The sequence below is a fragment of the Drosophila grimshawi genome, unplaced genomic scaffold (genome assembly GCF_018153295.1).
Source record: "Drosophila grimshawi isolate 15287-2541.00 unplaced genomic scaffold, ASM1815329v1 contig_848, whole genome shotgun sequence".
Lineage (NCBI taxonomy): Eukaryota > Metazoa > Arthropoda > Insecta > Diptera > Drosophilidae > Drosophila > Drosophila grimshawi.
In genome coordinates, this window is record NW_025063692.1 from 15,340,378 (window position 1) to 15,355,255 (window position 14,878).

The window sequence follows — 14,878 nt, forward strand, 5'->3', positions numbered from 1 at the left end:
GGACGCGGTACTGGCAGCTGCAGGGGCCGGCACGTTGTGTGAAAGAATGAAGTGTGTGGTGTTTTTGTATTGCGCTCCCTCCGCCGACTGTTGCTATCAGCTACGTAGATCTCACACACACATACACACACACACACACACACAGCTGGTGAGCGTCGTATCTGAGAGTTACTTTTGCAGCAAAGGTAGCAGCCACGACCAGTCGTGCCTGTCTCTCTTTCTCTCTTTGTCTCTCTCTCTCTCTCTTTTTTGGCTTTGTCAATTTTTTTTCTTGTGTATGGCTCTCTCAATGGATCTCTCAGAGGCCAAGTTGGGCAAACGGAGCACCAGGCGCCGACTCAGCAGGCCGCTCGCTCGGTTAGTTCTTCAACGGAATTCAGCGATTTTTGACGTTTGTTCTTGTTGCATACACGCATACATAAACACAAACATACACACAAAAACGCACAACCACCAACCAGCAACCAACAATTCTGCAAACGAGCCGCAAAAATTAAATTTTTCCTTATTTTCTTCTGTTATTTTGTGTAAGACAGTACCCGTATTAAAAATGTAAACATTTTCAAAGAAAAACTTTATTAAAATTGAACAAAATTGAAACGTGTACATAACAAGTTGTTGCTATATGCTCTGTGGATCGACCTTTGCGAACTTATCGTCGTAACAGCGGCAATAAAGCAACATCAGCTAAAAATAATAATTAAACAGCGCATGTTTGTTTCACTTACTCTGCGAATGTGTGCCTCTGTGTGCGTGTGTGTGTGTGTGTGTGCGTGAGTGTGTGTATGTGTTGTCTTTGCATCGGTGTTCAAGTTGAAAGCCCAGCACATTAATTGCCCCAACGCTGTATAATGAACAACAGTTGAACAACAGTCGTTTTAGTGTTTCCCAGCTGCAAATTATTCAACATTTATATGCACCACATATCAAACTTTTGTTGGGTCTGCAAAAAGCAATTTCGATTCGCATTCGCTTCAAATTCGCATTTTTTCTCGAGTTTCGCGCGCTCTTTTGTATCTGTGTGCGTGTGTGTGTGTGTGTCAGTCTCACATTTCCTGCCCAGTGTCTGCCAACCAACGACAGACAAACCAACATACAATTGAGCTTGAGACACGACACTCAGATTGCCTCAGTGTCGTAGACGTAGCCTAGAGATACTTATCCGTCCGGTCGTCGCTCCCTTTCCCTATTTGTCTCCGTCTCTATTCCGATTTTTACGTGTGAATTGTGCAAAATTATCAACCCACAAGAGATTACTGACAAAGCAAAAAACCTTAATCGTCTGGCACCAGCCTTAATCTGGTTGGCACTGCACAACATTTCGGATTGGTGGCAACAACACAAAAGCAACAAACACGAACAAAATGTGAGTGCATTTTGTTGAAGGGTATTTCACTTTCAGTGGACCAAATAAAATAAACAACAGCAAAGAGTATATTATGCAAATTACACACAATAGTTTATATAATCTCTTATTTGTATTAAATAGGCACGTATTCAATTTAATTTAGGATAGTTCCTTTATATATCACTATAGATTAGATAACAAGTTGCACTTAATCTAATTTTGTGGAGATACTTTCTTATGTATATATGATGGAGCTAATATGAAAACACTTTTTTTTGTGTTTTCTTTTATAATATAATTTTCCTCAATTTGAAAAGAATTCGGCTATTGAAGTTTCGTATTTTGGAACCAAAGTATTTCAAATGTTTTGTTTAGAGTCCCATTTCATCGAGGTCATCTTTTTTTTTTAAATATAACTACACGTTTGGTTCATTAGGGAATATATATACATTGTCTAATACTTAAAGCAAATCCAAAATACACACACACAGATGAGATATTGAAAAAATGATAAGTAAACTGTCCGAGTTATCCAGCAGTAGCCAGTTGCATAACTCAAATTCGCAGCGAAGAGGTAAGAGGATTTCAACAGAAACTGACCGTTCGACTATAAACACTTGCCCACATGAGTCAGAGAGCTGCTGCAAAGGAGGGGTCAGCGGGTTGAGGTGATGATGTCCATTAGGCGATCAAAATGCGTACATTTTACAAATGCTGAGATTGCTAACTAAACAAACTCAACACAATCCAATACCTGTGCCCCCCACCTCGAAGCGATCAAAGTCGAAGCAATGAAACACAGCGCAGCTCGTAGCTCGTCAGTTTTTGTAGACTAAATAGTTTTCTGAGCTGTTTGTTTATTTAATTAGCGTTTATGTGCGGACAGTGGAAATAAGTTAGAGAAGCTGCCAGCGGGCAGTCGGTAGGTGGGGGTAACAGAGTGAGACCAAATAACAAAACATTAAAGCGATCAAATACCGCCGCAAGAAATCAGAGGCATTTTGTAAGGCGTACCCCTCTCCTGTCTCGTAGACGCGCATCTTCATCGCGCACAATCCAATTGAGGTTCATACAACGTTCAATTTATTCGTTGCATCAAGCGAACATCTAAATTTAGATGCCATCCGTCAGCCACCAGCCGTTTATTTTCAATCAGAGCTCACTCTTAATCTCAAGTGCAACACTAAATTTTCAACGTTTTTTTTTTATATGACTTGATGGTTTTTTTTTACCCGCAGTCTGTGTGCTGGCCTAGCAAAGTGACCGGAAAAAATATATCGTATTTAAGTGCACTGAAAAATGATATGTATATTGTTTAACTAAGCCAAATAGACCTCATAAATGCGAGTGTCTGTGTGTGTTTGCGTTTGTGTGTGTGTATGAGTATAGTGAAGAAAACCTTGCATAAATATAATTATTATTTGTACGCTTTAACAATAAACAGGATCTTTGCGCATTCTGGTTGAGCTGGCAGAACTTATTTTTCAGACGAAATTGGCGAGACTCTTAAAGATCTTTTTCTGTTTATGGCAAAGAGCAATTCAAAATTCATGTTTGAAATGGTATACTGCTGAAGGCACTTTTTATTTTAAATTTATATTTGTATCTATTAAGTATTGACAATTGCTTTGCGTTTCTTAAATGTTGTAGCATTTGAGGCAGCGCCTCCATGTCCGTGGGGTGAACGTTAAGTGGACTCTCCCTCCAACACAATGCTGCAGCACACAATGACGAAGCGTAAAACGCTAATCATGGCCTGGTTTGGGATTGTGCTGGGCCTGTGCATCGGCACCGTTCTGAAGAACTATCGAGCCCTGGAGTTAGTCAAGCACTGCAGCCTGCGGCCCACAAATATGAAATCACCGCACGAAATCATTGGTCTCGATAATAAAGATACCATACAGAACTCTCAGCGCAATTTGGTATTTGTGGGCGTTATGACCGCCAAGAACTTTATTGAGGGTCGGGCACGTGCCGTGTACGATACGTGGGGCAAGGAGGTGCCCGGACGGATTGCGTTCTTTAGCTCGGAGGGCAGTTACTCGGATGAGCTGCCCGTTGTTGGTCTCAAGAATGTCGATGATCGCTATCCTCCACAAAAGAAATCATTCATGATGCTTTACTATATGTACGAGCATTATATTGATCGATTCGAGTGGTTCATTCGAGCAGATGACGATGTGTACATCGAGCCAGACAAGCTGGAGCGGTTCCTTCGCTCCATTGACAGCTCAAAGCCACAGTTCATTGGGCAAGCCGGCAAGGGCAATAGCGAAGAGTTTGGCCTGCTCTCTCTTGAATTCGATGAGAACTTTTGCATGGGCGGCCCCGGCGTCATCCTTAGCAGCGAGACACTGCGTCGCGTCGCACCACACATACCCACCTGCCTGAAGAATCTGTACAGCACCCACGAGGATGTTGAGGTGGGGCGTTGCGTGCAAAAGTTTGCCGGCATACCCTGCACCTGGAACTATGAGGTGGGTGATGCTCTCAGCACTAGAGCACCGAGTGATGCCTCATCTCATTACAAGACGTTTCTTCCAATTTACAGATGCAGTATATATTGCGGCACAATTCGAGCGGACGCAACGCGTATACGGGCAAACTGAAGCGCAAGGAGATCCACAATGCCATCACGCTGCATCCGATCAAGCAGGCGCCGCTAATGTATCGTCTGCACTCCTACATCCAGGGGCTCAAGGCGGAGGAGCTGCGTCAGGAGTCGCTACTGCTGCATCGCGACATCAAGCGGATGGCCAAATATTTGGAGGTGCCAGATGATAGCACATATATGCTACCCAGCGTCTCACCAGCAGCCGTATCGGACAAGGAGAAAGGCAAACAATACTTTGAAGATCATAACATTTTAGGCAAGTATATTTCTATTTCTATTTATTTTTCTATTTTTAATTATTGTATTTGTTGCTTGCATTAGGCATTAGTCCGGAGCTGAATAAATTTGTGCCTGCAAGCACAGCGGATCTCTTGGACTGGTCTTTTATATCGCGAAGCCTGTATTCGGCTGGCTCAGCGAATCCCAAGCAGAAAATCGATTCGGCGATGCGCGAAGGACTCGAGGATGTCATAACCGAGGTGATGGAGAACATCAATTACTATTCGCGACAACGCGGTCGTGTCATTGAGTTTCGTGAGCTGCTTTATGGCTACCATCGGCTGGATGCATTGCATGGCCAGGATCTGATACTCGACCTCTTGCTCATCTACAAGAAATATAGGGGCAAGAAGATGACGGTCCCCGTGCGGCGGCATCTCTATGTGCAACGCGCCTTTACTGGCATCTTTGTCAAGGAGTTGGACGAGGACTTTTACAATGTGACGCTGCAGCAAAGTGAGTAATTGTAATTGCCACTGATTGCATTTCACTTATGTCACTTATATCATTGCCATTTGACTCGACAGGTTTGCTGGGCAGCCTCCTGCAAAACAGCATGGCGCGTCTGAGCAGTCACTTTACAATTGCCAGCAATCTGATGGCTCCACAGCAGGACAAGATCGTGTTCGTGCTGCCCATTGCTGGCCGGCTGGCGACCTTTCAGCGCTTTCTGCACACTTATGAGCGTGTCTGTATTGAAGCTGAGTCCCACTGCGATCTGCTGGTGGTCATCTTTGGCCCAACCGACGAGCTGACCGATCATCTGCGGCTGCTCAACGAGCTGCGTGACCGATACATCTACAAGCAGATCAACTATATACAGCGTAGTGGACAATTCTCGCGCGGCGTTGCTTTAGATATTGCCGCACGCTCCTCCTACATACAGCAGCAGGACATTATACTGTTCATTGACGTCGATATGGTGTTTGGCGTGGAGACGCTTCAGCGCGTCCGGATGCACACGCAACGCGGCCGGCAAGTGTATCTGCCCATTGTGTTTAGCCAGTATGATCCGAAGCGTCGTGGAACTGACAGCGGTTTCGAATCGCTGCCGATTGACGATGAGAATGGTTATTTCCGGCAGTTTGGCTTTGGCATTTGTGCCATTTACAAATCGGACATACTGGATGATGATATTAATGGCTTTGACAAGGACATCACTGGCTGGGGACTGGAGGATGTAAAGTTTCTTGAGAAGATTGTACGCGTCGGTACGCGACAACATGGATTTCTATCAAACACTGCCGAAGTGCCGCTCGACTATAATGAGGCCGCTGAACAGTGGCGACGCCTCAGCGTTTTTCGTGCCCCAGATCCGACGTTGGTGCACATCTACCATGACATTAGCTGCGATGTGCAGCTAGATGCGCCACAGTACAATATGTGCCTTGGCACTAAAGCCAACTCATTGGGCAGCACCCGACTAATGGAGCAGCTGTTCTTTAACAATCGCCAGAACATCGACTTCATCACCGTGCTCAATCTTCGAAAGCAACAGGCCAGTTGATGAATTGGCTTCGCCGCCACTCTGGCATTTTCCATTATAGTATTACGCTAAAAGTTTCCTATCTGTGTGTGAGTGTGTATGTGAGTGTGTGTGTGTGTGTGCACGGACTCCTTGCCAGCAAAAATACCAAATTGGAAAGCTCTTGCAAAACTATTAAGTGTTGTTCCTATTATAGTTGAGACCTACTTAAATGCCACGTTCCTTACCAAATTATGTAATGAAATTTATGTTATAATTATAGAAAGATATATATTTATTTAATTTTGAATGACTTCAAATCAAATTTACCAGAATTTGTGGTTGAAAATATAATTTTTTGGCCCTAATCATATGTATATATGTGTATGTACATAGATATATTAAAATTAAACTTAAGGATAAGATATGCTAATGACCAGGCCAGGAACAACTCATAAAATTTTCTTGTCTTAATTATATTTTCCTTATATATGTATGTCCGTATATAAACGGGGCCAGATATTTACAATGATGTATTTGTAGTATTGTATACTAATAATTAGGTTTTTGCAGGGGCATGTTTTCACAGTAATGTATTAAACAACAAGGAACAAATGATCGAGGTTGCTCGGTGCAGCCCAGTTTCGTCGTAATAGTTATTAATAAATAGCATGCATTGTTTTCAAATTACAAATTGTGTGAATCTATAACATATACATAAAACTTGGCTTGCTAGCAAATATTATATTTACATATAGTCGACGGGCTGTATGCCTAAAAGCGCCAGCGCTGAGTTGAGCACCTGACGCACCGCCTTGACCAAATAGATGCGGGCATAGAGCGTGGGCATCAGATTGGAGCGCTTCTGCACGAGAATCTGTTTACTACGATAGTAGCGGCTAAACAGGGAGGCCAAGTCGACGATGTAGCGCACGATTAGATGCACAGCGCACTGGCCATGCTTGAGCTGAGACAGCGTTGATTCGACTAAATTCGGGAAGGTTAGCAAATAGCCATAGAGCATTTGCCAGTCCAACTGCAAAGATAGACACAACATATATATACATATATATATAAATATGGCTACGTTATGTAGATATAACGAACCTCGTCTTCAAGCAGACTGAGATCAATCTTATCTAGCGGCGGCAACGGCTCATAGGCGCCCGCATCCACTTGGGCGGCAAAGGTGCGTAACAGCGTTTCCAGGCGAGCCGAATTGTACAGTATATAGCTGGCACCCTTGGAGCTCCCCGAACCGTTACGGACCACAGTGGCGCCACTGGCATGACGCACCTCAAACAGATCCACTATGACGGTTGCGTGGCCCAGGCGTTGTAACAGACCTTCAATGTCCTTATCCCTGGCACAGTCACGCAGACCATGGCGATGCATTGCTATTAGCAACATATCATTGGAGCGCAAACTGTGGGATATGAAGAATGACCAATGAGACGAGGGACTATTAGTATGAGGTCAGCATACTTACGCCATGTAGCTGTCGCTGGTCAGTGTTGCGCCCGTTTTTTTGATCGGCTCCAGAACTGGACCGCACAACACGCGCACATTCATTTTATCCGGTTGGTCGTTGGCCAAACAACGTGGCTGATTGTTGCTCTCGATGCTGACGAGCAAGGTGTCATCTGTCTTCTGCTCTGGAGCCACCAGGCGCCAGTTGGCATAGTCCAGCATACGCCGAACAATGTGGAATAGTTGCGTTGCGCGAAATTTGTGTAGCTCTTTGGTGTTGCCAGTGTTGAGGGTGAGGCACAGTGTCGGCACACCGATTGCAGTAGACTTTTTGTGCTTTCCATAATCGTCGCCATCGATCAGTATTGAGTGGAGAACGTGGGATATGATTGGAGCACGTTGAAAACGCAAGGCATATCGTTCCTTGCGCAGCATATTGACATTGAGCAGCGGGAATATCCACTGTTTGCTGTGGTCCAGCAGCTGCTGCACCGACTGCTCGTCAGGTAGCATCTGCTCGGTTTGGCGGCGCAATTGCAATCCCTGCCTTTGGGTAAAGCATTGCCAATTAAATTTACTTGACGCTATGCTGAGATCTCCCGACTGGATAAGATTCTCGTTATGATAGCGTATGAGATCGCCGTAGCGCTCATAGCGTGGAATGTCCCCGTTCTCCGGCCAAATGACGAAGAAATTAATCAGTTGTTGTGTTAATTCGCTTAATGGATTTTGTGACATGTCCGTGTAGTGTGAGTCGATGATTATGATAAGATATCTAAATACCAAAATAAAATAACTAACTCTATATTCGCGTGGCGGATCCAGTTGAATGTCCAATGGATTATTGTTTAACGATACGTGATTCCAGAGCTTGAATTGTTTGGCAAAGCGCTGTCTGCTTTAAAGATAAATTGTAGTTAATCTAAACATCTTGTCGCCTGCTGCAAGTTTTGAAAAATTGTAATATGTCCTTGCTTATCGATATTCGAATTCTCTTTTCGTTTCTCTTGTTATTATGGATGACAATATTTTGATAGTTGTTAAGTTGCATGCTAGCGCCACCTATCGGTGATTCAAATTTAGTTACCACGAAATTGTGAGATGGCGATAACGATCAATGTTCAATGTTTATGAATAAAGACCTTTTGTTCCATATGCGATAGTTACTCGTAACTATATATATTTTTACTTGCATACTGTAAATAACATTCTGATTATGATTTCAATTAAATTAACTTGAGTAAAGTGTCACGATATAATGTTTATTCGAACAATATATCGATAGTTGCGCGTTATCGATTGTGCTCGACAGAAACTGACAACAAAAAAGGGGAGCACGCACATAATAGACACATGAAATATATGTAGTCACAATATCATGCGTGTGTGTGTGTTTGTTTAGGCGTTTTGTTGTTAACATTCATCATAACAAACAGTGAGCAATGCCGCGTAATGTTGGCTCGGGATCGCGCCTGTTGGATCTAGGCGTTGTCTGCCTGATATGCTTGCGCGCTGAGACTGGATACTGTTCCATCTATGGGCAGGATCTGGAGACGCCGCATATGCTGATTGTGGACAAGATACGCAGCTGCAGTGCATTGCAACTGGACCGATCACTGCTCTCTCAATTGCCGGATAAGATATGTTACGGCTGTCGCAACGAGCTGAGCATCACATACCGTTTCCAGCAGAAATGCCTTGAGGCGCAGAAGGTTTTGCAATCAACATCGACGGCCACACTACTGCTGGACGTTGACAAAATGGAGTTGGAGCAGACTCAACAGCTCAAGTTGCCCACCAGCCTCAAAATCAAGCGTCTTGAAACGGAGGCGGTCTCCTCCAACGAAGCCATCAAGTATTACAACGACGATGATGATGAAGATGATGATGCTGACGATGATGATAATGCGGACGCCATAACGCTGATGCAGCCAGAGAATGCGGCAACAGCGCTGGTGCTAGCACAAAATGTGACAGTCGACGCATCCGACCATGAGGATGAGAAAATGCTCGAATTGGACGTTGACTGGGGCACAAATCAAATGGAGCAGGAACAGCAGCAGCTGCATAGACTTTGCGAGTCGGAGCAAGAGCTGGACCTAGAGCTGGACCAGGAACAGGACCAGGATCCGGATGATGATGACTACAAATTGCCCAACGAGCAGAGTATTGTGGACACATTCGCAACACCGTGCCTACAATCTAGCAACAACAACAACAACAACAATAGCAGCAGCAGCAACAACAACAACAATAATAATAATAACAATAATAATAATAATAATATGCAAAACGTCGTTTTGCGAAATCGACGACCCGCTGAGGCGAAGATTTGTGATATCTGCGGCAACACGTACAAGTATCAGCATGCGCTAAACGCGCACATGCGACGCCACAACAACGACCGACCATATCCGTGCGAGGTGTGCCAGAAGGCGTTCATATCGAACGTGGAGCTGCGGCGGCACATGCGCGTTCACACTGGCCAGAAGCCGTATGGCTGTCACTATTGTGAGCGTCGATTCTCGGATTTTGGCAGTAGCAAAAAGCACGAACGCATCCACACCGGCGAACGGCCGTATGTCTGTGAGGTATGCAACAAGGGATTCGCCTATGCCCATGTGCTATCCGTGCACCGGCGCACGCATACGGGCAAAAAGCAGTTCCAGTGCACACAGTGCGACAAGGGATTCACCAAGAAATGCTACCTGACCACGCATATGGAACAGCATCGCATCGGTAAGCTAAGTACCATAAAGGTGAGCACCGTCTCCCTCAAGCTGCCCACTCGCAAGCATCAACAACAACAGCAGCAAAAGCGACCGGAACGACAGATGCGCTATGACAACAACAAAGATGCAGCCAGCGGCGTTGCTGATGGGGATGTGGATGTGGATGCATATGCTCATGATGAGGACGATGACTATGATGATGATGACAATGTGAGTGCCAGCATGGGCATACGCACCCTTAACCAGATGGGCGACGAGCAGACCAAGGTGCTGGAGGAGTGCATTGTGAACAATGATTTCATGCTCAACGACGAGGATGTGGACGAACCGGAGCACGATATTGACGATTATCACGATGCTGAGCTAGACGAAAGCGATTTTCAGCATGTGCAACATGGCAAGGTGCCATACGGGCTCGTCAGTGATCTGCTAGACGCTGACGACTTGGTCAGCGATACCAAATACTTGATGGAATAGTGAAATCCATTCTCGACCCTAAAATCCCCACCCTACACACATTCGGTTTGCATTGTCGATCAATCGGACTACCACATATATCATATAGCTGCCAATCCCAATCGGTCGGATGCATTCGTACGAGTTATATGCTATATGTCTATATGCTTCGGTATGCCGAAGTCTTACGCAAAGCTCCACCCAAAACAAATTAGAATAATGCTCACACGCTGTGTAAATATAGCCGTTGGCAACGGTTTCCGACATACTATTTATGTTATTGTGCAACTAATGTTCTCTTTTAAAAGCTTAAGAACAACTGTGTAAATGAGGCGCAGGTTTTGCTCCATATATGTATATGTATATATAAATATATATACATACATACGTATGCAGTATAGCCATAATATTAAGTTACTGTACAAATATGATTGATTGTATGTTAGAATAACGCACAGATGCACGTGTTTCTCGAGTTTATGGATTAGTACACTTGTCATTAGTTAAAATCAGTTTTTAAAGCAATTTAACTTTAACTATAGTCTAAGTATTTACGTTATATGTTTTAGGCATTCGGACTGTATGAGCTTCACTTGGCCCACAATGATAATAGGATTAGGGCAATTTTATCCGTAGTAAATAAATATATATATTTATATACATTTATAAATATAAATATTTTCAGCCTGTAAATGGCGACATTCTGCATTGTTCTTTTGTGTATTTTTTCGGCGGGCTTTTACTAAAAGACAGTTGTAATAAATAATTTTCATTTCATATAATATGTACTTGTATATTTGCTATAAAAATTCGGAAAATTGAGCTAACAATTTGTAAAAATGGGGAAGTTCTCGGGTTGTCTGGTTCTCGGTTTCAGATTCGCACGTTCTTCTCAGTTGCTGCTGCTACTGCTGCTGCTGTTGCCGAGAAGATGATGAGATGCGAGTAAGCACGTTTTGAACCGGTTTGCGGCGAGGTCAACGTTTTTGGCCATGGGGCCCATGGGCAGTGTCCAACGGCTTTACAGAATTATTAACATAATTTATTTTTAAATTATTGCAAAACTTCACATCAAAAATCGTATAAAAACGTTACAAAAAAAAAAAATTCAAAAAAAATTAATTAAAATCAAAAGTTTTTGGGTGACGAACACGATAATATAATAAATTACAGGTTGCCAATGGCGACGAGATGGAACAATAAAACTTGAACAATCCAACAACAGGCGCCATCCTAATCCTCAAAGGTGATGCGCCCGGGCCCATGGTTCTTCATGTAGCGCCTGTAGGCTTTGTAGCGCGGATTCTCGGCCAGCTTCTTCTTCATTTCCTCATCCTGATCGGCCTTCCATGCCATAAATTTGTCACGCTGCCACAGCTCCATCTGCATATACTCAGCGATCTCTCTGTCACCCAGGGAATTGAACTGATGCTGTCCCATGCCCATGTTACGGCGTATCAAATAAAGCATCTGCTCCTCGCCATACGGCTGCTTAAGCACCGTAAAGCGCCAGAACCACAACGCATGCCACACAATAAAATTGAATAGAGTGTATGGACAGATGAGCAGCTGCACCCAGAGTACATCCCACAGCGTGGGCTTTGCATAGCCACCCTGCACGTCCATTTTCTCCTCGATGACCTTGCGTATGATGCGCTCCAGTTCCTCCTTTTGTTCTGGTTTCGATAAGCGATTCTTGCCCTTGCGATTGTGCACACGCTCCTGGATCTCATCGCGTGCGATATCTAGCGCCTTGTTGCGATATTTGGGCACGGTTGCAAAGTACTTGATGGCCGCGTCGTAACGCTGCCAGCCGGAATAGTACTGGATCACCGAGATGATAGTCAGCGTAACCACAATCACCACACGCACATCCACTTTGGGTGCCACACGTCGACGATAGTAGCGATAGTAATGCGCATAGTACGCATCTGGATTGTCCAGCATGTAGTCGTAGTCGGTGCGTGATTCCTCATCGCGCAATATCTCATAGGCAGTAGCAACCAGCTTGAACTGCTCCTCGGCCAACGCCTTGGCCTCCTCGCCACGATGCAGATCCGGGTGATGTTTGCGGGCGAGCAGTCGATATGCTTTGCCAATCTCCGATTTGGATGATTCACGTGTGACGCCCAGCACATCGTAGCAGTTTTCCTTGCCACAATAGAGACCATCCAATAGGCCCAGGCACAACGTGGGCAATACACTCACCAACAGGCAGGTGTACAGCCATCTTTGGAACTGAGTGTGTGGCATTTTATCTGTGTGTGTTTATGTTAAGTGTGTGTGTGTGTGTGTGACCAGCAACAGCTGTTGCTCCTGGCTGCCTGATGTGCGCGGTGAAGTCGCGGGTGAGTGTCAAAGTGTTTGACAGCTTCACACAATGTTGCGGCAATCAGCGTGGTTGTTGCTTGGCAACTGTTGTGCTCAGTTCTTTGCAACGTTGCTTGCTGCTTGCTGGCGCTTACAGGTCTCTTGGCACTTTCACCTCGGTTTCTTAACGTTCTTTGCCGTTCTTGTCTAGAGTTGTATTGGTGTTCAACGGAACCACAACGATTTCGTGCATCTTCGAATTGAACTAGCTCTTTGTACCTTAAGTTCGCAAGAGATTACGAGATAACGATGTCTTCTAATGCTAAAATATACCTGAATGTTACGCATTGCATGATAAATAAACATTATTTTTATTTTTAAAACAAGGCCTAACATTTTTTTTTTAATGATCAACGCTCTGATTTTATTCATTGGACACAAGTTGCGATTTTATTCTAAAGCTTCGTAAGGTAAAGTTATTTTCATTTTTTTTAAAAGCGCGCTTTGTCGTATGTATGCAACAACTTTTAGTTCAGTTCCAAAAATCGATTTTTAACTTTCGATAACGGCACCGTCAATTTCCCAATCGGCGCCGATTGTTGAATAATGTGACGAAAGGGTAATTCGCATAAGGAAAAAGCAAAAACGCATCGGAGCGTCGAATGAAGCTAAATCAGTTGAAGAGCTTGAACAAATTTAATCAGTATTATGTGAAAATGAAAAAAGAAACGTATAACGTATTTATGTCAAGAATTATCAAATTTTTATTAAATTTGAATGGTTAATAAATAAGTTTGTTAATTTTCAAATACATCAATATGCTATAAGATTATATCGATACATTTTGAATCAAAAGAACGGCCTTGCCATAAGGTTTTTGTACTATCTGGCCACGGTATGCGGCAGCGTTCACAGCTGTTTGACCCAAAACAAATTGGAAATATTTGATGTAAAATTTGGGCATTGACTCAATTAGTGTTTTGCAACAACAAAGGGGCATGCAGTGCGCAAACAGTTGGGACAGAGTAATACGTCAGCATCTGGAACAGAACTGCTTTCAACTTTGACGCAGCCAACTGTCTGGAAACATCACTGGCAATGATGCCGATGCCTGTGCCCGCATACACATACGATGTGGCCAGCCGCACTCACACGCCTGCTAAGAAGACGCATTATTTATATAATCCTCGTATTGCTGGCCCTTGTTTACATATTTGGCAACCTCTTTGATCGGGTGAGTGATAATAAAATAGTTCAACCAACTGATTTCATCATTTTGCATTTTACCCAGCAGAAGGGAGCATTTAGCGTGCTTCATTACGATGAATATAAAGCTCAACGAACGCGACCGCTACTTTGGCAGCAGCAGCTGCTGCCACCTGAAGAACATCTCAATCGGACACGCGATCCGGACCAACGTTGCCGCAATTCGGTGCAGGGCCGCAACCTCCTGGTGGATGAGCACGGTTTCGTATGCAAACGTGATCAGATGCTGGTTAATGGTTGCTGCAATGTTGAGCTCCCCGGCATCAGCTATTACAGCTGTCGGAGTTGCAATGTCACATCGCACTGCTGCGCCATCTACGAACATTGTATCTCCTGTTGCTTGCATCCGAACAAGCAGTCGCTTTTGGAGCAGGTACTGCAGGCATCAGATACACAAAAATACATCTATGCCAGCGTCGTGGATCACTTCGAGCTGTGCCTTGTCAAGTGTCGCACCAATTCGCACTCTGTTGAGCACGAAAACAAGTATCGCAATGAGGATGCCAAGTATTGCTATGGCACCACCGAGGCGCACGAGAGTCAGCGCGAAGTGGCGCCTAGTGGTGCCTAGTAGCGGTCAGGGTTAGTTCAAAATTAATAGAGCAAAGGTCATGTGCAATCTCTATATGTTATGTTCAATTGTTGAGATGCTAAATATTGCATTGAATTCAAATTGTCCGGGCACTTGCCACAAGGCCATCAAAATTTGAACTCTAGACAAATGACAACGAGTTAGTTATATTCAAATTCGCCATGTTGACAGCAATCTTAAACAGTTGAGGTGCTTATAGATCTCAGGTTTTTGACATAATCTAAGAATTTAGTAACCAAGTACAATGAAGGTCTGGCAGTTATGAACAATTTCGCTGTAATTAAAGTTAGCTTTCTGTTAAGGGTTTTTTCTTCTTCTTTTTTTTTCAATAACAATTGTACATTGA

The 14,878-nt window shown here is 44.0% G+C and overlaps 5 protein-coding genes across 7 annotated transcripts; 3 read left to right on the forward strand and 2 right to left on the reverse strand.

Annotated features, from left to right (window-relative positions):
* Window positions 1–408: 408 nt before the first annotated feature.
* On the forward strand, window positions 409–6,400 carry LOC6565406 (chondroitin sulfate synthase 1). 3 transcript variants are annotated; one of them, XM_032737973.2, is made up of 5 exons: window positions 409–1,366; window positions 2,999–3,825; window positions 3,900–4,218; window positions 4,284–4,697; window positions 4,769–6,400. In XM_032737973.2, exons 2-5 carry the CDS (start codon window positions 3,061–3,063, stop codon window positions 5,746–5,748), a joined length of 2,478 nt encoding a protein of 825 aa, XP_032593864.1. In that variant the 5' UTR covers window positions 409–1,366; window positions 2,999–3,060; the 3' UTR covers window positions 5,749–6,400. The 3 variants fall into 3 exon arrangements, with proteins under 3 accessions (XP_032593864.1, XP_032593865.1, XP_032593866.1); XM_032737974.2 differs by having other exon boundaries at window positions 409–527; XM_032737975.1 differs by lacking the exon at window positions 409–1,366 and adding an exon at window positions 2,892–2,910.
* On the reverse strand, window positions 6,393–8,175 carry LOC6565405 (DALR anticodon-binding domain-containing protein 3). Its single transcript, XM_001991786.3, has 3 exons — window positions 7,196–8,175; window positions 6,814–7,132; window positions 6,393–6,742 (listed from the first exon to the last, which is right to left on the reverse strand). Exons 1-3 carry the CDS (start codon window positions 7,912–7,914, stop codon window positions 6,455–6,457), a joined length of 1,326 nt encoding a protein of 441 aa, XP_001991822.1. The 5' UTR covers window positions 7,915–8,175; the 3' UTR covers window positions 6,393–6,454.
* A 343-nt stretch (window positions 8,176–8,518) lies between these two features.
* Window positions 8,519–11,100, forward strand: LOC6565404 (zinc finger and SCAN domain-containing protein 12). Its single transcript, XM_001991785.3, has one exon. It carries the CDS (start codon window positions 8,619–8,621, stop codon window positions 10,383–10,385), a length of 1,767 nt encoding a protein of 588 aa, XP_001991821.1. The 5' UTR covers window positions 8,519–8,618; the 3' UTR covers window positions 10,386–11,100.
* A 43-nt stretch (window positions 11,101–11,143) lies between these two features.
* LOC6565403 (dnaJ homolog subfamily C member 25 homolog) lies at window positions 11,144–12,889 on the reverse strand. The gene has a single exon (XM_001991784.2). It carries the CDS (start codon window positions 12,615–12,617, stop codon window positions 11,598–11,600), a length of 1,020 nt encoding a protein of 339 aa, XP_001991820.1. The 5' UTR covers window positions 12,618–12,889; the 3' UTR covers window positions 11,144–11,597.
* Window positions 12,890–13,558: 669 nt separating this feature from the next.
* Window positions 13,559–14,857, forward strand: LOC6565402 (SREBP regulating gene protein). The gene is made up of 2 exons (XM_001991783.3): window positions 13,559–13,908; window positions 13,969–14,857. Exons 1-2 carry the CDS (start codon window positions 13,807–13,809, stop codon window positions 14,509–14,511), a joined length of 645 nt encoding a protein of 214 aa, XP_001991819.1. The 5' UTR covers window positions 13,559–13,806; the 3' UTR covers window positions 14,512–14,857.
* The last annotated feature ends 21 nt before the right edge of the window (window positions 14,858–14,878 follow it).